Source organism: Siphateles boraxobius, unplaced genomic scaffold, assembly GCF_051911475.1.
Source record: "Siphateles boraxobius isolate OS27281-9 unplaced genomic scaffold, OSU_SipBor_1 13, whole genome shotgun sequence".
NCBI classification, from domain to species: Eukaryota; Metazoa; Chordata; class Actinopteri; order Cypriniformes; family Leuciscidae; genus Siphateles; species Siphateles boraxobius.
The window spans coordinates 5,451,816-5,477,767 of NW_027508733.1; the positions used below are offsets into that span (position 1 = coordinate 5,451,816).

The 25,952-nt window shown below is 42.6% G+C and overlaps 1 protein-coding gene across 4 annotated transcripts; it reads right to left on the bottom strand.

Annotated features, from left to right (window-relative positions):
• Positions 1-6,038: 6,038 nt before the first annotated feature.
• On the bottom strand, positions 6,039-14,106 carry LOC143735316 (uncharacterized). 4 transcript variants are annotated; one of them, XM_077225465.1, is made up of 6 exons: positions 14,000-14,106; positions 11,242-11,562; positions 8,864-8,914; positions 8,677-8,796; positions 7,367-7,400; positions 6,039-6,786 (listed from the first exon to the last, which is right to left on the bottom strand). In XM_077225465.1, exons 1-5 carry the CDS (start codon positions 14,034-14,036, stop codon positions 7,396-7,398), a joined length of 534 nt encoding a protein of 177 aa, XP_077081580.1. In that variant the 5' UTR covers positions 14,037-14,106; the 3' UTR covers positions 6,039-6,786; positions 7,367-7,395. The 4 variants fall into 4 exon arrangements, with proteins under 4 accessions (XP_077081580.1, XP_077081581.1, XP_077081582.1 ...); XM_077225466.1 differs by having other exon boundaries at positions 6,039-7,170; positions 14,000-14,086; XM_077225467.1 differs by having other exon boundaries at positions 13,467-14,076.
• Positions 14,107-25,952: the final 11,846 nt, after the last annotated feature.

Genomic DNA, 25,952 nt, shown 5'->3' on the forward strand with positions numbered 1-25,952 from the left:
TCACGCGTGGCCTCGCGCCTACCGACCCTCTTATTTTACACCCGTTTGACTGAAAGGATACGGGTTATATCCAGCATTTCACTCCTAAATTAGTAGTGATATTGATAGTATCACTACTAATTTACTGTTCATCTGTTATAATGGCGAACATATCGGATGTGTGTCTAACGTTACCTCTGAGTGCAGGTGAGGACACATTCGAGCTGATTTCGGTACGATTGGAGCTGGAGTCGGTGGAGAAACAGATCCGTGGTCTGCTGGAGAAACAAGCCGAGCTGCGGGATCGGCGATCAGCGCTTGAAACGTCACGCGCCGATGCTCATAAGTCAGTGGTTAGTAACTTTTTGACTCCGACTTCGTCTACTCCGTGCGTTTCTCTGCCCAGGAGGACGCGATCATCTCTGGCATCATTCACTCCGGCACCGACACAACACCATGGACCCTGGGTGATCCCACAGCGAAAGACACGAGCCAGGACCAGAGCAAGAACCTCACCGCCCCTCCCGGTCTTCGAGATCTCCACCCGGAACCGCTTCTCCCCCCTTCGCGAGTCGGAACGCGACGACGCCGTGATCATCGGCAGTTCCATGGTCCGTCATGTCCGCGCTACCTCAGGTAAGGGTACGGTGCGCACTCACTGCTTTCCTGGTGCTCGTGTTCTTGATGTCGCCGCACAGGTTCCCGAGATCCTGAACGGTGACGAGCGCGTCGGAGCTGTTGTGCTGCATACGGGAGTGAATGACATCAGGCTGCGGCAGACGGAGGTTCTGAAGAAGGACTACAAGAGCCTGATCGAGACGGTACGCAGCACAGCGCCTGAGGCAACGATCATCGTGTCTGGACCGCTTCCCACGTACCGACAAGGACAGGAAAGGTTCAGTAGATTATTTGCACTAAATGAATGGTTAATGTCATGGTGTAATGAACAGAAACTGCTCTTTGTAAATAATTGGAATCTGTTCTGGGAGCGACCTAGGCTCTACCGTGCTGATGGCCTGCACCCCAGCAGAATCGGAGCGGCTGTGCTGTCAGACAACATCTCCAAGACGTTACACACCATATGACTAGAAAATCAAAGTCCAAATCACAGTCTTTGCTGTCCCAACTTAATTGAAATAAGTAGTGTAGAACATTATATAGAAACTGTGTCTATTCCTCGTTTAGTGAGGCCATATAATAAATCTACTGTAGGATCTAGGGAAAATCTTATTGTAATTAAACCTGAAAATCTAAATATCAGTGAACAAAAACAATTTCTAAAACTAGGTCTTCTAAACATTAGATCGCTCACACCTAAGGCGGTTATTGTAAATGAAATGGTCACAGATAATAGCTTCGATGTACTTTACCTTACTGAAACCTGGCTTAAACCAAATGATTATTTCGGTCTAAATGAGTCTACTCCACCAGGATACTGTTATAAGCATGAGCCCCGTCTGATCGGTCGTGGCGGCGGTGTTGCAACAATCTATAGAGATATTCTTAATGTTATTCAGGAAACAGGTCACAGGTTTAATTCATTTGAAGTACTTGTACTAAATATTAAGCTCTTAGATGTAAGAAAGAAATCGCTATTATCTCTAGCCTTGGCTACTGTATATAGACCTCCAGGGCCCTATGCTGATTTCCTAAAAGAGTTTGCAGAGTTTCTCTCAGATCTATTGGTCAATACCGATAAAGCAATAATTGTTGGAGATTTTAACATACACGTAGATAACACAAATGATGCGTTAGGGACTGCGTTTACAGATTTATTAAACTCTTTTGGGGTCAAGCAAAACGTCAGTGGTCCCACTCATCGTCTAAATCATACACTAGATTTATTCATGGAACCAATCCAACTGATATAGATATTATACCGCAAAGTGACGATCTCACTGATCATCACATGGTAACTTGTATAATACGTACTGCTGAAATTTGTCATGTTGCGCCACGTTATCGACCAGGCAGAACAATCGTTCCAACCACTATAGATAGATTCTTAAATAGCTTACCTGATCTATCTCAGCTTCTCAGTGAACCCAAACAAACAGATGAACTAGAGGAAATGACTAGCAGTTTGAGCACCATGTTCTCTAGTACACTAGAGATTGTTGCACCAATTAGATTAAAAAAGGTTAGAGAGAAAACTAAAGCACCTTGGTACAACAGTGCTACGCATGTTATCAAGAGAGAAACTCGTAACTTAGAGCGTAAATGGAAACAAACTAATTTAGAGGTCTTTAGAATCGCGTGGAAAGACAGTATGTCACGTTATAAAAAGGCTCTAAAAGTAGCCAGGGCTGAGCATCTCCACAAACTAATAGAAAATAACCAAAATAATCCAAGGTTTTTATTTAACACCGTGGCTAGACTAACAAATATACAGACATCACCAGAGCAAAATATTCCGTTACAGTATAGTAGTAATGATTTTATGAACTACTTTAATGAGAAAATAGAAAGCATCCGTAACACAATTGTAAATGTACACTCTTTTATGGTGTCTTATGATTCAGCCTCAATTATATCCCCTCTGGAACAACTACACTGCTTTACAACTATAGGACAGGAAGAGCTAAATAAACTTATCATTGCATCTAAACCAACAACATGTTTATTAGATCCAATACCCACTAAACTACTGTAAGAAGTGTAACCTGTAGTGGAAGAGCCTCTTCTCAATATTATTAACTCGTCTTTATTTTTAGGTCATGTTCCAAGAATATTCAAGCTGGCAGTAATAAAACCTCTCATTAAGAAACCGCAATTAGACCCAAATAACTTAGCAAATTACAGACCCATTTCAAATCTTCCATTTATGTCTAAAATACTAGAAAAAATTGTGTCCGCTCAATTGTGCTCTTTCTTGCAAGAAAATGATATCTATGAAAAATTCCAGTCGGGATTCAGACCGCATCATAGCACAGAAACTGCGCTAGTTAAAATTACAAATGATTTACTTTTAGCTTCTGACCAAGGCTGTATCTCAATACTAGTTCTACTCGATCTAAGCGCTGCGTTCGACACTATCGATCATAAAATACTCCTGGATCGACTACAAAACTACACTGGTGTTCAGGGACAGGCATTAGGCTGGTTTAGATCGCACTTATCAGACCGTTATCATTTTGTCTGTTTAAATGGGGAAAAATCAAAGATAACGTCAGTAGACTATGGAGTGCCGCAAGGATCGGTGTTAGGCCCTCTGCTATTCTCAATATATATGCTCCCACTTGGTAATATTATAAGAAAACATGCAATTAATTTCCACTGTTATGCTGATGACACTCAATTATATATTTCATCACGGCCAGATGAAAACACTAACTTATCAAATTTGACAGTGTCTCAAAGATATAAAATGCTGGATGACGCGTAATTTCCTGCTACTAAATTCAGATAAAACGGAGGTATTACTTATTGGTCCAAAAAACTACCCACAAACTCACTTACATACAACTTTAATATAGAAGGATGTCCAGTTACTTTATCCACTACAGTAAAAGACCTGGGTGTTATACTAGACCGCAACTTGTCTTTCGAAAATCATATTTCATATGTTACAAGAACAGCCTTTTTCCACCTTAGAAACATTACAAAGCTACGTAACATGCTATCTGTTTCTGATGCAGAAAAGTTAGTTCATGCATTCATGACCTCGAGACTAGATTATTGTAATGCTATATTAGCTGGCTGTCCTGCATCCTCAATAAACAAGCTACAGTTAGTGCAAAATGCAGCTGCTAGAGTTCTTACTAGGTCAAGAAAATATGATCATATAACACCAATTTTATCATCTCTACACTGGTTACCTATCAAGTTCCGTATCAATTACAAAGTACTATTACTGACCTATAAAGCCCTAAATGGTTTAGCTCCTGTGTATTTAATGGACCTTCTATCGCCCTACAATCCATCACGTTCTTTAAGATCACTAAATTCGAGGCTTCTGGTCATTCCTAGGATATCTAAGTCCACTAAAGGAGGAAGGGCGTTCTCACATTTAGCTCCAAAACTCTGGAATAGCCTTCCTGATATTGTTCGAAGCTCTGACTCGCTGTCCCAGTTTAAAACTAGATTAAAGACGCATCTCTTTAGCCAAGCATTTACATAATGCTTACCTTTTATACCACTGCTGAATCAGATCAAATGCATTTAATATTATAAAACTTGAAGAGTCTGTAGGTTATTTGTATAAGTTGCATAGTATTTACAGTCATTACGTTCCTGTGTATATTGCGTGAATGACGGGTGGTTGGGCAGATATTGTGTTTTGCGGTAGTTGGTATGCCATACGGAACCGTTGCCACTGAACCTGCTTTAACGACGACAGTGGGGCTCGACAGCCTTAGTCAAACGGGTCGGCGCGTATGGTTGGGTTGCGGAGAGATTGTGAGATTGTGGTTGGGTCTCAGCAGCAGGAGGGATGTAGAGGTCAGTAAGCAGGGCTGAGTTGAGTGGGGGACGGAGGGGGGTGACTCTGGGACGCAAGAATCACTGTCTTCATGTTTTTTATCATTTACGCGCCGTGTTATGGAAATCATTATGAACAGCAGCTACGCTAATTATTTTCCCTTTTTGCTTTTCTGCTGTTATCTCGGGACGCGAGTCCCGAGAAAAACGGCGTTCGTCAGCTCCAGCTTGTATCCAGCCTTTCACAGAGACTTCAGATACGCCAATCACAAAGCCTGTGAAGAGACGACTCAACACCGGCGATATGGACCCTCTATGGTGGACGGCACTGATCCTCAACAACTCGTCTCAACACCGGCGTGATTACTTGGACTTCCAAAAGATGGAAATGGATAAATATTCTAAATGTTCCGATCCAATCTGACTTGTAATGCTGCCCGAATCATAAATCATGCACTGTTCCTTCGTTGGCCAGAGGAGAACTGGCCCTCCGACTGAGTCTGGTTTCTCCCAAGGTTTTTTTCTCCATTCTGTCACCTGATGGAGTTTTGGTTCCTTGCCACTGTTGCCTTGGCTTTTGGCTTGCTTAGTTGGGGACATTTAATATCCAATAATATTATTGATCTGCCTTACTTAAGGTGGACGTTGACTCAATTTTCTTTTAGAAACAAACTCTGTTATATTATTTTCATGTTATCACTGTGAAGCTGCTTTGATACAATCTGTATTGTAAAAAGTGCTATATAAATAAAGGTGACTTGACTTGACTTGACACTTTGCCTGACTTATCAGCGTCATCTAGTGTTCTTAACCTGAAATTCACCTTTCCAAGATTAGCTCCACCATTCAATATAAATAGGCCTACATGAAACATAAAGCTTTTAAATGACAGTCGATTAGACACCATCTTCAGGATTGAGTTTAACAGCTGGTCAACGCGAGTAAAGCTCAAATGTTGAACAACATTTTAAAGGTGAAAGTTTACTGCATCAATGTTGATTGTTGAATTAAAGACACCGATTCACAAAAGGTAAAAAAGAAATGAACAGGATTGATGATACAGTTAGGCCTACACAAACTACTATAAACATATAGTAATACTACTATACTTAGTAATACTACTAATACTACTTAAGTAAATACTACTTAGGTTAATACTAGAGACAAACTAAAAATGTAATGTACTGATATTTACATCTTTCTTCTATGATCGTCAGTGGTGTGATATTGATTTAACTGATAAATTACTCCATCTGGTGTTTTTTTTAAACAGCAGCTAAAACAGCATTATAGCAGTGTGAGCTCCACACCTACTAATGTTCCATTAACTGCATCTCAACTCTTGGTAAAATGTGTTGGTCATTATGGAATTTATAAATTAATTTTAGCAGTATTCTTTAATTTTAGCATGACTAGAGCTTTTCACTTCCATCAGCGCTTTAATGAAACTGAGCTCTCATGATAATCTGTCCTGTTTAGTAAATGTGTCTCTAAAAAGCAAGAGTTGAATAGCAGTGCATTGGACATTGATCTGTTTGTCAGAAGTCCACATCCATTACTTCATATTACTGAAGCTCTCGGACGATTCTGCTCGTCTCATTTTTACAGACTGAACAAACCAGACAATAGCAACAAACAAATATAGTTTTGGTTAATTTATTATGTTTTTATTCAGTGAAGTGAAGCAAAGGTTTTGGATTAAGCTTAAAGCAGCAATACAAAAAATCCAAAGGTGAAACTTCATTAATAAAATCATTAAAAAAAAATTAATCGCATTAAAAAAATTAAATTAAATTCACACAACAAAGAAATATCACCCGTTTCAGATTATTTAAATTTGCATTCACAATCAGAGAGTAAGATGGGCAGATTTACTTTAGATAACACAAAACAGAGATGAAATTAAGGGAAATTAAGTGTAAAGAATAAAAATAAGGCACAGTGTATATTATGAGCAAATAGAAATAAATGTGGAGATTATTCCTGCAATAAAAGCGTCACATCAAATTTCGTACACAGAGCAGAACTGTCAGTGTGGTACAAACACATGTTTCTAGAAACTTTTAGAAAGTGTTCAAACTAAAGTGTCACATGTCATTCCTATATAATCCATACATGACATTTCTCATCAGATATTTAGTCTAATAATTGCAGAAACAGTAAGTGCTTTATCCAGTATTCATTATATGCACTGAGTGACAGGTATGAAATGTGAGGTTTAGATCAGATGTATCGGCACACAGAGGATTTCAGAGGCTCACATGAGGAGAAATATGATTTATTTTGAATAATGAAAATGTCACATTGGTTTCGTCCTGAAGCTTTCGGGAGAGTTTTACTTTATCAAAGGCTCTGCTTCCTCTGGTGTATACTGGTTATTGGTGGAATCTGACAAAAGCAAGATATGAAGAGACAGACAAAATAAAAAAAGACATATGACACAAAACGGCAGTGTTTTGGATTGTGTGTCACACAAAAGTGTTTGTTCATAACAGTGACGAATCCACTCAAATGGGAAGATCAGTGGATATATTAGACATCAATACCATATCAATTTAATATTACTTATGTTAAGAACACCTTCTAAATATCTCAAGTTAGTGTATTTTTTAGGAAACAGATTTTGATCTTCATGATCAAATAATTTCATGTAGATTATTTAAAACATTTTTAAATGAGCAGATGATTTAAAATACATCAAATCTCTTCAAATGAAGGCTGTTCATGAAAACTTCACCGATGTGTGATTTCACAGCATCATGAGGATTGAGACTGATATGATAAAAGAGCAAAATTCAAAGGATTTCTGGCATCTTTGTCACACAAGACACTTTCTCATGTTCATAAACAGCTCATTACAGTGAAATGAGTTTTTTTATACAGAACTCAAAATCCTTAATCAAAACAATTCATGCATTGCTAATAATGATAATTGAATGTATTACATTAAAATATTTGAGTTACTTACCAGCGATAGTCAATATCTGTCACAGAAGCTCACACTGTAGACAGAGAAATATGGAACATAAATTATAACAAGAACATTAAAAAAAATAACTGAAATGAACAAAAGAAACACTAATCATATGCTCCATATCAGCCTCCTGCTTTCTGTTCATTAAATCTTCATAATCGGTCATATCACTGTCATCTTTAATATTTGAGTATTAAAGGTTGTATCAGCGATTTCAGGCCCAAACAAAAATTATCACATTCATCTAATCTTTCCTAACGATCCGCTAGCTGCCCGCCCCATAAGCATGCCGTCCAAAAACTGCGTCTCTGTAGGCAGCCTAGGCTCTGAGATCTCCACACAAAAACAAATGGGTACAACCACCACTCAAAATCAAAATAAACAGTGTTCTAACCAATCACCGACAGGGGCGGGTGTTGTTTGTTTTTGCGCTCGTGCACGGCGCCTGCACGCGAAGTCGGAGCTGAAGAATAAGCCAGCGTCTATCAACCTTCGTCAAAGAAACAAATAATAATCGGGAAGGCTTTTGAACGGTGGAGAGAACTCAAAGAATTGAACATTTTTAAATCGGACGCCGAGGTTGCACTGTTTCTTCTGGAGGTGAGTAGTTTCTAGTGCTGACTTTTTCGTATGTGAACTGTGTGTGAAAATATAATTCTTTAAAAAATATGAGTGAAGCTCGACTAAACTTGGATAGCTCTAGCGAATATCAGATTGTAGGAATTTAGTGTGTGAGTTGCGTTTGTTATATGTGTCTACTTTGATGTGTAGCCATAACATTGTACTATTAGCAATAACACTAGCCTACGTTCAGGACTAACGATAGCCGAATAATAATAATAATAAGCTGTTATAATATTATTCCAGATAGCTGTTGTTATCCTGAGTTTTCCCCATAACGTCAGATCTGTAGCTATATGACTGATTCTGGTACGTTTTATCATACTGCTGCTTCCAGTGAAGCACCAGCAAAACTAGCTGTATGATATGACATGGCTCGACTGCAGATTTTATATAAATGCGCGTGCATGATCGTTTTTTTCATAATGCACGAAACGGGAGGGAGGGGCGAGCTAACTTGGTTTGTTTGGGATCTCGCTTCAAACACAAACAGAAGTGACGTCACCCACAATCGCTGATACAACCTTTAATGATATTTATTTATAATGCTGCTGGATAAAGAACAACCTGATCAAAAACACATACAATCACAAACACAAAGGCACAGAAAGGTTTAAACCTGCTACAGATTTACAATCTCCAGCACAGTATTTATCTCACGCTGCATCAGCTGTAATACTTACACATTTGTCCCTTTTTCCAATAGCCATAGGCAATGCCACCAACAGCTGCAGCCGCCGCCGCAATAACAGCAATAACTATCCCTGCTGTCGCACCTGGAGACAGACCTGATTCTGGAACAGCTGAAGAGACACAGACATTAATGTAACACCACAATAACTATCCCTGCTATCCCACCTGGAGACATACCTGATTCTGGAACTGGTTCTGGAACTGGTTTTGGAACTGGTTTTGGATCCACTGAAGAGAGACAGACATTAATGTAACACCACAATAACTATCCCCGCTATCGCTCCTGAAGACAGACCTGAATCAACTAAAGACAGAGTCATTACTGTAAAGCCACAGTGAAGGAGATCACAGAGCTGTTGATTTCTAGCAGACGCTTCTACACTGTAAAAAATGATTTTTCAAATAGTATGTTTTACAAGAAAATACAATTTCAGACACTTCAAACTTTCACACTTAATTCAATGTGTTACTTGCCGTTTCATTGTTAGCAATTTCTAAGTGAAAACAGTTTTTACACCAATTTTTTTCCGTGTGGTTCGGCATCAGTGTGTATCAGGTGATGGATCACATTCTGCGTTCTCATTTGCTATCACCACATCTCTTCGCAGCTCATTTGCATAACATTCAACTCTAAACCGTTGCTGGAAATCACCAGCTTACATTTGCTCAGTTTGAACCCTTAAAATTAATAAATCCAATCTATAACAAACACTATGAACTGTCAGAAAAGACATCTTGATAAATATACTATTGACTTGTCAGTGATCACATGACCTCTGTTTTGTGAGGACATGCATAGTATATATATATATATATATAAAAATAAATAAATAAATAGTAAATTCATGTCCCAGTCAGAAGTTGCAGAGATGCTTTTCGGGATTTGTGTAGTTTTAATTTTGTAATATGGATTATTTTCTCATCCATTTTTATAAGGAGTCACGGCCTCCCCTCGTCGGAGGAAACGCCACTGACTAAAACAATTAAAACTACATCCAGTTAATTTCCTATTACTCAGAATTCTGCTTTACAAATTTCTAGATTCTTTAAGACACATGGACTCCTTGTACATCTGTCATGTTTAATAATTCATTTTCAGAGCAATTAAGTACAGAGAAATTATGTAAATACGCGAATAATAACACTGAAATGAATTAGATACTAGGGCTGGGCGGTATATCGAGTTTGTACAATATATTGATTTTTTTTTAAACGATATGGAATGAGGCAATACCGTTTATATCGATACAGTAGTTTGATACGAGCACATCTGGAAAAACAGCGGAGGACGCAGTGTGAGCTCCTGCAGTGAAAGAACATACTACAACTTGTCTTAAACATGATCAAAATAACTGGTAAGACATAGTTAACAAGTTTAAAGTGTAACTAAACACTAAAACAACTTTTTTTAGTTAATGATCTGTAAGAATGGGGCTTTATTAGTGCTGTTCATTGATTCCAGTAAATTTTTTGACATTTGGGTTTAAAGTGTTTTAATTCTACAATATATGGTGTAAACGTCTGAGTGCTGCCCTCTTCAGCTTGAACGGTGGCTACTGCAGTTGAAATTTCCTATTGGAAGTTGTGCTAAACTCTGACCTCAGAGTACCAGTTAACCACACCCTTGCCTAAAGAAAGACGCGTCTCAGGTGCACGCCCCCCCTCCGCTGGGCTCTGCCCACTTTTACAGCATTTTTCAAATATTGCCAGTGGGTGGAGTCAGGCTCTGACCAGGGGTTTAGTTACCCTTTAAAGCAGCTTGGCCTATCAGATGCTCTGACAGATACTGTTGCTGACTGACAGATAAATACTTGCGCTGTTTAATGCGTTTGAGACGTGGTGCTTTTCTCAGTGCTTAACTTACATTTCACATGTATATTCTCCGTCTGTAAATGTTAGAAAGTCAAACAAATATGTCCATTTCACTGTCAGGAGAGGACGAGCTTCTGCAAGTGAATCTCCGCTAAAATTCAAGCTTCCGTTAATGAGCGCCAGCCACGCACGCGCGCCAAACAGACGGAGCACAATAGAATAGTAGCGCAATAATTCTGACTAAAATATACATATTGCTAAAATATTTGTTGTTTGAGACAATAAATGTGCCATATGTGGAATTTTAGACCTACAAGTATATTTTTTGAAAGTGACCATTATAATGGGGTAATCAAATGCAGGCTAATATAATTAGTTTGTGCTTTTGTTTTAATTTTAATTTTTAGTTTATCCTTCAGTCATTTTAAAAACAAAGGCATTATTTTTGTTTTTACAAATCTACATGTTAGAATGTAATGTGATTTTAACCAACTTTTTGCACATAATATATTGCATAGACTACATTACATTCCCATATTTGTTTCCATATCCTTGAATATCAACATTGTTTGGATATCATTGAGCAGGATGTGAAATAACATTTTTTTTAAATAAATACAGATTTTCTTTGTACTTTTCTACGTTTTTTTTTATTTGGATAGAGATATATATCGTATATCGCCATTTAACCAAAAAATACTGAGATTTTTTGGCCATATCGCCCAGCCCTATTAGATACTCACCACTGGCACTGACACTGACACTGATACTCTTCTTAAAGCTGTTGATGCTGTTGGAAACTTCATAATCTCCAGAGTCTGTGGTTTTCATGTTTGAGATTGTGAGATTTCCAGTCAGACCGTCCAGATTCAGTCTGCCTTTGAATTTCCCATTAAGTTCATCATTATATATTGTGGGGATATTATCTTTTCTTACTCTAGCTATGAGATTTTGTTCAGCTCCAAACGTCCAGTCCATCACCTCATCTTTCTGTATTTCAGTGAGACCAGTGTGTAGCGTGATAGACTCTCCCGCTTTCACTGACCGTGTTTCACTAAACACACCTGGAAAACACAGAGAAACAGTTCCACAGAGAAACAAATTAAATTAAAATCTCATTTGACTTCATTGGATGCATCTGAAAGCTGTAAAATGCTGCAATAGGCCACATTCTTCCTCTGATCACATTTTGAAGCCACGTTCAGAACGTCCCAGAGGGCGCCCCCTCCCTCTCCGCCTGCTTTTCTCTCTCGCCGCGACTGAATTGCAAGTGCACAAGTTAGTTTTGTATCTAATATATCGTGAAAAGAGAAGCAAAAGTCAAGGTGCGAAATTTGAAATTGCAGTGACAGATTTGAGAAGTTACAAGTGCCTGATTGTGGTTGTAATGCATTTGTACCTTGCATTTCAACACTCTCAGAAAAAAAGGTACAAAAGCTGTCACTGTGGCTGTACCCTTTCAAAAGGTACACCTTTGTACCTAAAGAGTGCATATTGGTCCCTCAAAGGTACATATCGGTACAAAAAGTGTACATATTAGTACCTAAATGGCACATATCAGAACTCTTTTAAAGGGTACTGTCCCAGTGACAGCTTTTGTACCTTTTTTTCTGAGAGTGAAGGTACACATTTTACATTCTTATCACTTCTTGTCCGCAGCTTCAAATTCAGGACACAGGTTTGTGACTATTGTCTGCGAGTGTTTTACAGGTTTTCACATCGGAGCTGTGAGTGTAAATTTTAGCGTAAAAGTATGAATATTTGTTGTACAAGTTGTCAAATTCATATCTACATGCTCTCGACTTTTGCTCCTCTTTTACCTTCATATATATCAGTCATTATCTGTGATATTCCACAACCCTGCTGTGACTGCAAATAGGACAACGAGGCAACAAGTCACTGCCTTTGATTTTTGGATGCAGTCATTAAATTTCACTGTTCCGTAAATGTTTAAATTAAATAATAATAATAATAATCTGAACCAGTGTAAAGGTCTGGGATTCTGAATCTAAGCTCATGAATTGTATAAAAAATAATTCATAACTAACCGTTTCAGCTGGACAAAGTAATGTAAATAAGATTATGAAGAAACCGCATAAAACAAATCGGTAACACTTTACAATAAGGTTCCATTAGCTAACATTAGTTAATGCATTATTTAACATGAACTAACCATGAAAAACGCCTCTGTTCAGCATTAGTTATCTTCGTTAACGTTAACTCACATATATACTAATGCATCAATTCACGTTAACAGCACAATTAGTTAATGCATTATTTAACATGAACTAACCATGAAAAACGCCTCTGTTCAGCATTAGTTATCTTCGTTAACGTTAACTCACATATATACTAATGCATCAATTCACGTTAACAGCACAATTAGTTAATGCATTAGTTAACATGAACTAACCATGAAAAACGCCTCTGTTAGTTAATCTTTGTTAATGTTAACTCAGACATATACTAATGCATCAATTCACGTTAACAGCACAATTAGTTAATGCATTAGTTAACATGAACTAACCATGAACAATGCCTGTGAATAGCTTTACTGTTTTGTAAGGTTAACTTACTGTACATATTTACATTAGTTTATGTAGCACTAAGGATGAACATTTCTAACTTACCATCTTACTAGGTAAAAATGCTGTTGTGTATCAACATTATTAAATAACAAGGCATTGATATTGGCTAATTCTTCAGCGGATTTCAAATCTCTCATTTCACACAATTTGCGACAAGAATATTTCCTATGGCACTGTAACAATAGATAAACATGTTGACAAACAATCAACATCTGCATTCCCAAAAATAAAACACTTAATCACCAGTAGAAAAAATTATAATTAATTATTAACAGCATGGCCGAAAATAGCGGGAATAAGAAGTTAAAAAGAAAATTGATCAATTCCCTATTTTACAAAAGTGAAACCAAAAATGTTTAAGAACGAAACATAAACCTTACCTTCCATACACACTAAGGACATAAAGAACAACGAAATATTTTTCATATTGCTGTAGATTTCAGTAAATTAGGGGGTTCCAAAGATGATCAGTGGATATTATTTGTAATGATCTTCAGTTTCTGGGCGTGTCAGAGTCGCACATGATCGACAGAAAGAATAACACACTGAAAAAGACTGCAGAGTAGACTGAGATCAACGAAGAGACTTTAAATCGACTGAGAATGTAGTGATGAAGTTTTTTGATTATATCTGTACTGCTGAAAGAATTTACGGGTCTTTAGCTTCTGTTATTCTGAAAGTAAAAAAGCGCTGAAGATCCCTGACACGGCCGAAGCTTCTTCTGTTGATATGATTGGACTTTGGCATCCAGCAAATGTGTCATATTACCGCCACCTACCGGACTGGAGTGTGGAACAGTTTATTGTAAACAGCAGAAGGGAGAGGAAGGGAGGGCCTTAAATCTCTATTAAGTCTCTATTAACCCAGATTCTTCAGATATGTCGTTAATGTTTGTCAATTCCCCACGAATTACCTTCTAAGAGGCTTCCTTTAGGTTCCTGCCGAGCCATTTAAGAGGCGTTTATAATCGACGCGCTCGCCTTCCAAACCAACAGGAAGTAGCATAGAAGAAGAAGTAGTGTTTGCCGGAACAACGTCAGAGCATAACCTCAAACTTTAATATAACTTTAGTTTTTGTCCAACATTTATTGGAAAGAGAAAGATGGTTTGTGAAGGTTGTTAATGTGACTATAGGCTACATATAGGCTACCAGTTTTTATTTTTGGACTGAATTAAAAAATGTTTTTTTAAAAAGATTTGGTTTTATTCAGCATCCAAAATATTCGTTCATGAACCAAGCCAACCAGCCACGAGGTAAATCACAATCTTAAAAACTATTATTTGAAGCAAAAAAGTATTTGAAAATCAGACTAAAATAAAAAGGTCCTAGACTGAGTATGGCTTTGGTGAGGGAAATATCTATACTATTTGAGAAATATAACACTATTCATTTAAAGTTGTTTATTATAGAAACATTTTAATTCTATTGCTAAATAGGAATATATACACAAATATTTAAGTAATTTGTGAGCCTATGGGAGTCTGACTCTATTATGTCTTTTGCAGTGGAAGTGGGCGGAGATAAAGACCTCTCTTTGCTCGCTGCAACTCTCTGATTGGTGGAATTTTCTGTACCGCATCATGGGTAGTGTAGTTTTCACCAAGAATTCCGCTATTAAATACAATTATTTTAAAAATAAGTTAAATTAACAAGATGGCTTACAAAAAAAAAGCAAATACAATCGATTAACAACCTTGGAGCTCACATCAGCTCTGTCTAAAGGTTTATCAGCTATTGTTAAAAGTCAGTTTCACTGTGGAGAAAATTAGTTTTTACTTCTGGAACCCGACTGCTGCACTCTATACTCTAAATGTTTTCTTAAATATATTCCTTTAGCAATGTATTAAAAATATTTGTGTATGATAAGTTCTTTTTGCATTTTTACAGAATATATTACAGAATACTTGTTGAATGCAGCACACCGTACTGTTTGCTCTAATAAAAGGCATGTACCGGTGCGTGAGTCTAGTGAAGTTAATGGCCCCCTGCCAATCAGAGGCTGCATCCTTCGAAGGCCGATTGCATCACTGCTGCGCGATGAAGGCTGTTCCAGGGCAAATTCCAACTAGAAGTGAGCATCTCTATGCCCTACTCACTGCCGTGTCAATATGTTTTTGAAATTGCCAGATTACACTTTTATATGTAGATAAGTATTGGGTTTCAACTTACTCTAATAATCTAATTTATGTAAAAATAAAAAATATATAAAGCAGTTCAAATGTTGACTTTGACTTTCTCAGTTTGTGTAAATCTGCTTAGGGTTTAGAGTCAGAGTATTTATTTTTTCCCCACATTAATTTCCCACATGTCAAGTACAATTATGTGGGTTTATTTTATTAATAGTGTATACTTTGTTCTTGAAATACCCCGAATGAATGGAAGTGAAATGTGACAACATGCCCCATTAGTGGAGCACATTGAAACATGACCATAATTAGAATGCTATCTGATCGAATCAAAAAAATATAAAAGACAAAACTAAAATATTTTCTAATAAAATACAATTATTAACTTTTTCATATAAAATAATTATATTTTTTAATAATTAAAAATAAAATAAATTTTGAGTTTGACAACGAACACACCGGAAAACGACTCGGTTACTAACGTAACCTCGGTTCCCTGAGAGGAGGGAACGAGTATTGCGTAAGTAGCTTACGCTATGGGAAAACTCCTTTTCTCGAGAATATTGAAGTCTTTATGTAATACGCATTGCAGCTGCACAGCTGACAGCAATGAACGAAGGCAGCTCGGTCATTGGCTGTGCTGCGGCAACTTGCTCGAACCAATGACGGGGCGACTCTGAATGCGCGACCAATGAGCGCGCTTCGCGCCCGCACGCGTCAGAGCCCGCCAAGATGGGCGTGGCCAAGAGCTATATATTGGGCGCCCCGTCATGAGAGTTCTTTAGGTTAAAACGACTGAAGCGAACTAACCAAGCACAAGCACGGCAGCTTACGCAATACTCGTTCCCTCCTCTCAGGGAACCGAGGTTACGTTAGTAACCGAGTCGTTCCCTTTCGAGAGGTCTCTCCTATTGCGTAAGTAGCTTACGCTATGGGAACACCATGCAAAACGCCGTGCGTGCTGAACTTCGCCTTATGATAGCCAGAGGCAGGTGCCTGAGCTAAAAAAGCAAAGTTATCATCCAACTAGCCGGCAGAGGCGAGCTTTATATGTGGGAAAGAATACAGAGCGGCTAGAAGGCGCTCAGTGTGACACAAGCACATACATAATCTAGATACGAACTCGTAGTTCAACTAGCATCATGCTGATAGTACATTGGAATGCAGTGTCGGGACCTGTAGGTTGTAGAACCTGATAAATGTGGACGGTGAGGCCCAGCCTGCCGCCGCACAAATATCCTCGATCGGTATCCCGCTCGACCATGCCCAGGAAGAAGCCACACACCTGGTGGAGTGTGCTTTGACTCCCCAGGGGCATTGAAGTCCCTTAGCTTCATAAGCCAGCGCTATAGCTTCAACTATCCAGTGAGAGATTCTCTGCTTTGAAACGGCGGAACCTTTCGTACGGCCGCCAAAGCATACAAACAGTTGTTCTGTCTGTCTGAATAGGGCAGAACGCTCCAAATACACTCTGAGAGCCCTAACGGGGCAGAGTAGATTAGCGTCGTGTTCGTCTGCTGGGGACGATAGCGCAGTTAGGGAGATAACCTGTGCTCTGAAGGGAGTGGTGAGCACTTTAGGAATATACCCATGTTTCGGTCTAAGGACGACCCTGCAGTCGTTAGGTCCGAATTCTAGGCAGGCAGCGCTTGTCGAAAGCGCGTGCAGGTCGCCCACTCTCTTGACCGAGGCGAGTGCCAGCAAGAGCGCAGTCTTGAGCGAGAGCTGTTTAAGGTGCACGGTTCGGAGTGGTTCGAACGGAGGCCCTTTAAGAGCGTCTAGGACAGTAGCTAGGTCCCAGATCGGCACTGAGGGGGGGCGTGAAGGGTTCATCCTCCTAGCGCCCCTTAGGAAACGAATAATTAGGTCGTTTCTTCCCAATGGACGTTCCATTACAGGGTCGTGTGATGCTGTGATGGCCGCCACATATACTTTGAGCGTGGAGGGGGCGCGGCCCGCCTCCAGAAGCCCTTGTAGAAAAGCGAGTACGTTCGTAATCTCGCATGTTTCAGGGTTCAGGCCCTTGGCATTACACCAGACACTGAACACTTTCCATTTCTGGGCATATAAGCGTCTCGTGGAGGGCGCCCGCGCCTCAGCGATGGTTTTTAGTGCTCCGCTCGTGAGGTTCCTGGGAACCCGTTGAGGGGCCATGCATGAAGGGCCCACAGATCGGGGCGGGGATGAAATATCATCCCGTTGGCCTGACTGAGGAGGTCTGGCCTCAGTGGAATCGGCCGTGGTGCAGATTGCATTTGCATCAGATCTGGAAACCATGTTTGGTTCTTCCAGAGTGGGGCTATCAGCAGCACTGCGTTTTTCTCCTCTCTGACCCGACTGATGACCTGCGGTAGCATCGCGATCGGGGGAAAGGCATATAAGGGACGGCTCGGCCAGCTCTGGGCGAGCGCATCCACGCTTTTCGTGAAGAAAAGAGGGCAGTGCGCGTTCTCCTTGGAGGCGAAGAGGTCGATCTCCGCTTTGCCAAAGGTTTTCCATAACCAGTGAATCGTCAGCGGGTTGAGAGCCCATTCTCCTGGGAGAATTTTGTCTCTGGATAGCATGTCCGCCCCCTGGTTCAGGGCACCTGGCACATGCGCTGCTCTCAGCGAGCGCAAGTTGTGCTGGGACCATAAAATGAGTCTCCTGGCCATTGAATGCATGGAGCTCGACCTGAGTCCACCCTGGCGATTTATGTACGATACTACCGTCATGTTGTCCGTTCGGACCAAGACGTGTTCGTTTCTCAGCTGTGGGAGCAGGGCTCTGAGAGCCAAAGCGACCGCTTTCATTTCCAGACAGTTTATGTGTAGGCGCTTCTCCGGGTTTGACCAAAAGCCGGAGACAGGCCTGCCCTCGTAAAGGGCCCCCCAACCTATTTTGGAGGCATCTGTCGTTATCATCTTTCTCCTTGTGTTCACACCCAGACTCACGCCTGACTGGTACCAGTAGGCGGCTTTCCAGTGCGTCAGGGCTTTTATACAGCCATGGTTCGCTCGGATTAAAAGGTGGCCCGAACGCCACGCGTGAGTAGGGACGCGGCTCTTGAGCCAGCGTTGGAGAGGGCGCATATGCAACAATCCTAGCTGGAGTACGGCCGATGCTGAGGCCATGAGACCGAGCATCCTCTGAAACCGCTTGACGGGGGCGAGCGCGCCCGCCCTGAATGATGTTGCAAGGCGCCGGATGGTGAGCGCGCGCTCTGATGAGAGACGCGCTGTCATTTGCATCGAGTCTAGAACTATTCCCAGGAAAGAAATCCTCTGGCTGGGAGATAGTATGCTTTTTGCAAAATTGATTCTTAGACCCAGGCATTCTAAATGGCTGATAATCCAAGATCTGTGTGTTATTAACTGACTCTCTGATTGTGCTAGAATCAGCCAATCGTCGAGATAATTCAGTATTCGCACTCCCCTTCGCCTTAGGGGGGAAAGTGCTGCATCCATACATTTCGTGAATGTACGGGGAGCCAGGGACAGGCCGAACGGAAGTACTGTGTACTGGTACGACTGTCCCTCGAAAGCGAATCTCAGAAACGGCCTGTGATGAGGCGCTATTGGAATGTGAAAGTAAGCATCTTTCAGATCCACTGAGAGAAACCAATCTCCTGGGCGTACTTGCGCGAGGATATGCTTGGTTGTTAACATTCTGAACGAGCGAATCATTAGTGCTTTGTTCAGGTGTCTGAGATCTAGGATGGGGCGGAGACCGCCATCCTTTTTCGGGACGAGAAAATAGCGGCTGTAAAAACCTGCCTCGCTCAGAGAGGGGGGAACAGTTTCCACAGCGCCCTTTTCTATTAGTTTGCGCACCTCGGTGCGTAGAACATGTGAGCACTCTTTTCTCACTTTCGTCTCGAATATAGTAAAGCAGTATCCGTGCTTTACTATATTCAATACCCATTTCGGCATATCTGGAATATTTTCCCATGCCGCTGCGTGTACAGATATGGGCTGAATACAGGCTAGGGGCGGGCCGCTGTGACGCAGGGACCCGGCCAGCGAATCGCCTGAGCTCATAGCTCTCAGAGGCGCGGGCGCGCGCTGAGCAGCTGAGTGAATGGGCGCGTGTGTGATTACAGCAGCGTGCGCTGTGTCTGTAAAACTCGCAGCCTGGGCTGGGGTTGTGTTTGACACTGTAAGGACAGTGTTTATAAGTGGGGGTGCATAAACAGTGGTAGGCACACGCGTCACTTTTATAATGTTTCCCGCTTTTACTGGGGATGAATTTATAACTGTGTGAACAGTGCTTGTGTGTAGTGGTGCGTACATGACCGTAGGCACGTGATCTACATTCATGGGGTGCGCAGCTTGAGCTGGGAATGAATTTGGCACTGTTTTGACAGTATCTGGGAATGCACACTTTGTGGACATGTGAACCCTTAGTGACACAGGCAGAAAAAGACTCTTTTTGTGTTTTCTGTGCGTCGCCGTAAAAACGGCGTTTGTTTGCAGGTGAGCGAGCTCTGTGACTGGCCCATTGACTGCTGTATGAACATATCCAGCCGCCTGTAAGGGGAATGGGTAATGCTTGAGCTTTTGCAGAGAGAGTGGTCCGGCTTTTGCGAGACACGCACTCTCTCTTTTCATTCTTGTGGCTAGGACGGCTTTCGAGGCTCGGGGTTCAGCACAATCTTGGGCCGAGGACCCCGTCGCTCAGAAGGCGGCTTGCGGTTGTGAGAGCGCGAGCGGCGTCGAGCGTCAGCCTGAGGCGCGGGCTGAGAGGCGGTGGGGGCTGTTCTAGCCCGCTGCGGCTGCGGCGGCCTCTGTCTGCTCTGCGATGAGCTGGAGCGCTTGGGCAGGAAATGCCGCATAGCTTGTGAAGCATTCTGGGCCTCAGTGAAGCGTTCGGCGAAACCCTTAACCGCCGGTCCAAACAGCCCGCTGGTGGAGATAGGCGCGTCGAGAAATGGCGCCTTATCCGCGTCCTTCATCTCAGTCAGAGTCAACCACAGATGGCGCTCGAGAACAGTCAAATTAGCCATGGCACGGCCGATAGACTGGGCGGTGGCCTTCGTGGCTCGCAGGGCTATGTCAGTCGCGCTGCGTAGGTCCTTAAAGGCTTCGGGTTCGGGGCCAGACTCGTCCATAGAGCGGAGAAGCTTGGCTTGGAACACTTGAAGTACCGCCATAGAGTGAAGCGCTGATGCAGCTTGGCCGGCGGCGGCGTAGGCGCGACCGGCGAGAGCTGAAGTAGTGCGGCAGGGCTTCGAGGGGTGGGAAGCTTTGGCTTTCCATCCGGTGGTGGAGGGCGGGCAGAGATGATTGGCCACGGCCTCCTCGAGGGGCGGTGTTCCCTCGTAGCCTCTTTCCTTCGCGCCGTCCACAGAGGAGAGCGAGGAAGAAAAAGAAGGCTTTAGGCGCGCAGAGTGGGGGGCTTTCCACGACTTGGTGAGTTTGTCGTGAACTTCCGGGAAGAAGGGAGAAGGCCTTTGCCGAGGGGCCTGCTGGCGCCCCTGCAGAAACCACTGATCCAGTCGGCTCCGGGTTGGTTCTTCGGGAGAAGACCAATCGAGCCCGAGGTCTTCCACGGCCTTAGAGAGAACGCGGATAATCTCGCTATCCATGGTGGAGCCCCCGCTCGCGCTAGCTAGCGTCGACGGGGCGGGGTCGAGAGTGGAGCCAGGCCAGTCGTCCGATGCAGCGTCGATTGACAAGCTGTCATCCATTCCCCCGTCGTCCTCGGACGCGCCGAAAGTCACAAGGCCCACCGCTCTGCTAGAGGGGTGTGGGTCCGGCTGGGTGAACTGAACCGGCGGTGGGGAAGGCAAGAGCGGCGGTGAAGCACGCGGAGACTGGCTCGGCGTGACGTCACTGAGCTCAGGTTCAGGAAGCCTCTGTGAGCGGCGCTTTTTCTTAGTGCGCGGCTCGAACAGAGGGATGGCGGCGATGGGCTCGTTCACGGCGAAAGCGGCGAGGCGAGCCCGCAGTGCGGAGAGACCCAGGTCGTCACATTCGGGGCATCCGCCCTTGGTCAAAGCAGCTTCTGCGTGGTCCCGGCCCAGGCAGCGAGCGCAGATGATGTGACGATCCCCGTCCGGGAGAAGGTCTCTGCACGACGCGCAGGAAGGCATTTGAAACAACGCCTTGGAAAATTTGCTCTTTTACAAGTGTCGCAGAGCGAACAGATGTAAATACTTGCGTGAGCAGTACGCCGGATGGCTCAGTAGGATCGCGTTAGAAGGCGGCTGAAGGTGCCGACGTCCTCGTAGCAAATCCCGCTGGTATGCTTTTCGACGGCGAAGCTTCAATAATCCGGAGGATCCAGCGAAGAAGGTGTTCGCTGAAGGAGATTAAATCTAAAGAACTCTCATGACGGGGCGCCCAATATATAGCTCTTGGCCACGCCCATCTTGGCGGGCTCTGACGCGCGCGGGCGCGAAGCGCGCTCATTGGTCGCGCATTCAGAGTCGCCCCGTCATTGGTTCGAGCAAGTTGCCGCAGCACAGCCAATGACCGAGCTGCCTTCGTTCATTGCTGTCAGCTGCAATGCGTTTTACATAAAGACTTCAATATTCTCGAGAAAAGGAGTTTGCCCATAGCGTAAGCTACTTACGCAATAGGAGAGACCTCTCGAAAGGGAACACAGATATACAACATAGTTCAAAACATAATAATAATTAATAATTTCTGAACATTGACTCCCACTCTTTATTCACCTTTTTCTCAATAGAATTCATAAAAGTATAGAAAAGAATAGCATAGTTCTAATAGTGGCTCATTGTGACGCAGTGTGACAACATGCCCCTCCTGTACAACTGGGATTGAAACCCGGCTATAGTGTCTTCTGCTAATTAGTGAAACATTAAAGAACCATATCAACTGTTAAATAACATATTGTAGATTAAAATAATATCAGATTTGTCTCATTTAAAATTTAGTTTTACACTATATATATAGCAGTACGCCCCTATATAGGTTATTGTGTAGCCTACATAAATAGACCAATGTGAACATATTTAGACAGTTTGTGAACCCTGTTTTGTTTTCAGACAGTTTAATATGAATTTTTTTTTTTTTTAAAAGTCCAAGACAAAAACGTTACTGCCACTAGCCTGGCATACCAGACCAACATCAAGATGTTAGGTCTGGGAACTCTCCATTGGCATGCCCCAATCCGAGGGGCGGGATAAACGGTTGTCTTTCAAATTCCCTCTGCACGCAATAGAGCATCACAGTCCCGCCCACAGCCGGTGCCGGAAGTAAGAATTCAATACAATTTCTCCATTGACAGTTGGGGTCATAAGCCATAAAAACGTAAACATACATGGTAGACTTAAAACCATCTACGGCTGTACTAAGCGATTGTATATGCTCATATAAACGCCAAAAGTTCATGGGGCACTAACCTTGTTTTGAGATAAATGCCTTTTATTCGCAATGTCTTGGATAAGTACTTCATTACCCACAATCCTGAACAATCCCACAATCCCACAGTGATGCATCTGATTGGTGGGAGTTGTGTAACTGTCTGGTTAAACTCCGCGAAAGTCTGTGAAGACTGAAGATCATTAATCATTTTTTTTTATAAAAAAACCCTGTGTTGCGTTTTTGCACGGTACACTTGTGCATCAGTGCATCATGATCTCCTTGGCTGAAATGATGGCTTTTTTCAAGGAGGAAAACAAAAGTGTTCAAAGGGGTGAAAACCACTTCAAATCGGGTCATGTAGTTGAGTGTAGCGTGTCCAAGGGTCAGCTTGTGGGTTTTGGAAGGGCCAGCATGAGGGACAAGACCTACAAAGTTGTGGTGAGTTTTGCAGGGAGGTTGGTAACGTTAGTTAGCATTATCGTTCACTTTAGCTAGACTACTGTAGCCTTCATATGGTATGAGTCATATCAAGCATTTTATGATGCCACTGTCAAAACAATATTTAGCCTAGGCATACCTCTTCATGCATTTACTGAACATTTGTGTAATAATTCATGGCAAGTTAATAAACTGAATATGATGGTGGTCCAAGAGCAGACCATGCACCGGTCCATGCATCAGTCCGGTGGTGTGGTGCACTTTCTGGTTTGCTGACCATCACTTTTTAATTTTCACTTCTTGTGGATATTAAGAAAATACATCAAATGTTATTAAAATTAAGGATGAACGAACTATAACTTCATGAATAAAATGAGCATGGACCTCAACCTCTCCTGTCAGCAGAGTGTCCTGTGTCATAAAGGGCTTTGAAATAAACACACAAACTACACACTGAATACACACGGAGGAATGGACGCTGGGGAGCAGCGACTCTCTCTCTCTCACACACACACACACACACACACACACACACACACACACACACACACACACACACACACACACACACACACACACACACACACACACACACACACAGGAATGAACGCTGGGGAGCAGCAACTCTCTATTATTTACACGATTACTACTGAAAGAACTGCTATTAAAGGGTTAGTTCACCCAAAAATGTAAATTCTGTCAGTATTTACTCACCCTCATGTTGTTCCAACCCCGTAAGACCTTTGTTCATCTTCGGAACACGAATTAAGATATTTTTGATGAAATCTGAGAGCTGGATCATTCCTCCATACTAGTCCATAGGCTTCTTCAGGGATTGAAACTTGCCGGCCTCGAAAAGTTATTAAAGACATCATTAAAATAGGCCAATTGACTACAGTGGCTCAATCTTAAGTTTATCAAGTGACGAGAATACTTTTTGTGCGCAAAAACAAACAAAAATAACGACTTTATTTCAACTATTAATGTCCTTCTCTTTGGGCCTCTAGTCAGTTAAACTAGTGTAATAGCGTAGAGCTACGTCACACGTAGGCTCACTGTTGGCCGACGCTGGTCATGTGTGTGATGCGTGTGACGTATATCAACAGAAGCTTACGCTGTTACACTAGTGAACTGACTCGAGGCCCACAGAGAAGGAAATGAATAGTTGAAATAAAGTCGTTTTTTTTTTGTTTTTTTTTGCACACAAAAAGTATTCTCGTCAATTGATAAACTTAAGATTGAGCCACTGTAGTCACTTGGACTATTTTAACGATGTCTTTAATAACTTTTCGGGGCTGGCAAGTTTCAATCCCTGAAGAAGCCTATGGACTAGTATGAAGGAGTGATCCAGATCTCAGATTTCATCAAAAATATCTTAATTCGTGTTCTGAAGATGAACGAAGGTCTTACGGGGTTGGAACAACATGAGGGTGAGTAAATACTGACAGAATTTACATTTTTGGGTGAACTATCCCTTTAACTGCACATTCACTATATCAAATTTACTGGAGGAAAAAGTTTGCGTGGCCGTCGTCAGATTTGGAAGTCGCTCAAAAGGCTCTTTTGCGGTTGTAGCTTCAGTCGACTTCAGTGAGGCGCAGTGGGGTGAGTAGTTTCTTCGCTCGGAAATGAAAATATGTACACAGTCTTGTACCTTTTTTTTTGATTTTCTCTTCGTTTTTTCACTCGAAATTATATGTTGTATGCTTTTGAGTTCAGCCGTTGCTGGGTATCCTCAGACATGCTCTTAAACTCTTTAGATACGGATTTTTCCAAAACGTCAATGGGAGAAATGAATGGGAAATTTACTTCCGGCACCTAAGCTCTCTCGGGCTGTGGGCGGGACTGTGATGCTCTTTAGGATAGCGCTACAACCAACCAGAGCAACGAAGAAGGTGACGTAGTCAGAGCGACGGAGTCAGAGTCAGAGCAAAGCCGTTCTTTGAAAAAGCTGAATCGAAAGACCGCTGTTCGCCAGCAGCAGCAGCCATTCTTTGTTTTCAAGTAGCAGTGAACCGTCGCAACTCTGTCGTCATTATGTTAAGCCCGCCCGCCAACGCTATACACGATCTGATTGGCCTGACCAGTTTTTGTTTTTTCCAGCTCGAAAGTCAATGGAGAGTTGCTATACCACATTGGCTGCAAAATAATTTTTGCTGCCGCTAGGGTGCGTCTAGTTCTCTTACGAGAGTATCTCTCGTACTGCGTAATATCTTACGCTATGGGGAAAACCTCTTTTCCACGAGATATTGAAGCCAAAAATTATCCTTTAATTTTGATTAATGTAAAACGCTGTGCGGCAGCGTGCAGACATAGGCAAGACGGCTCGCGCGCCTATTGGCTGCCCTGTGGCCACAGCAGCAAGCCTATCGAGAGAGGCCCTGCGTGACGTGACGTCCAATGGGGGTACTTCGCGCCCATTTCGTCGCGTCCCGCCAGAATAGGCGTGGCCTTGGCCTATAAATACGCTCGACAGGCTGATACAAACTGATTTTCAACTCTTCAGCGAAGCACTACTGCATCGCTGGATCCGGAGTGAGAAGCCGCGCCGTCTGATTGTAAGCCTTCTGCGGGACGAGCCTTCGAGCCTGAAGTCGCTGGCCTGCACCTCGCCGCCTTCAGCCGCCGTACCTGCTACGCTTTCCGGCGTTCATATCCTTTTCACTGCTGAGTGTGTGTTCGCCGCTGCGACTCACACTCTATCTCTGTTTTCTATCTGTTCTAAAAGAGCAAGAGTCTTTTTAAAGATGCAAAGATCCTGCGGCTCGTGCCGAGCCACACTCAGCGACGGGGACCGTCATGTCATCTGCGCTTCCTGCCTGGGTGAGGATCATGCGGCTCTCGCTCTCGTCGAAGGCGGATGCCCTCATTGCGAGCTAATGCCTATGGTGACTCTGAGGACTCGCCTGGCATCCTTCTCAGAGCCTGCACTTCAACCCGCTGTGACGCCGCGCCGTAAAAAGCGCCGCGCTCAGCGCGTTCCCGAGCCCT

Coding starts and splice junctions, on each gene's coding strand:
- LOC143735316 (XM_077225467.1), bottom strand. CDS start 13,512: ATGAAAAATATTTCGTTGTTCTTTATGTCCTTAGTGTGTATGGAAG. Junction 8,915..11,241: donor TGTCAGTGTCAGTGCCAGTG/GTGAGTATCTAA, acceptor GTCTCTCTTCAG/TGGATCCAAAACCAGTTCCA. Junction 8,797..8,863: donor AGAACCAGTTCCAGAATCAG/GTATGTCTCCAG, acceptor GTGTCTCTTCAG/CTGTTCCAGAATCAGGTCTG.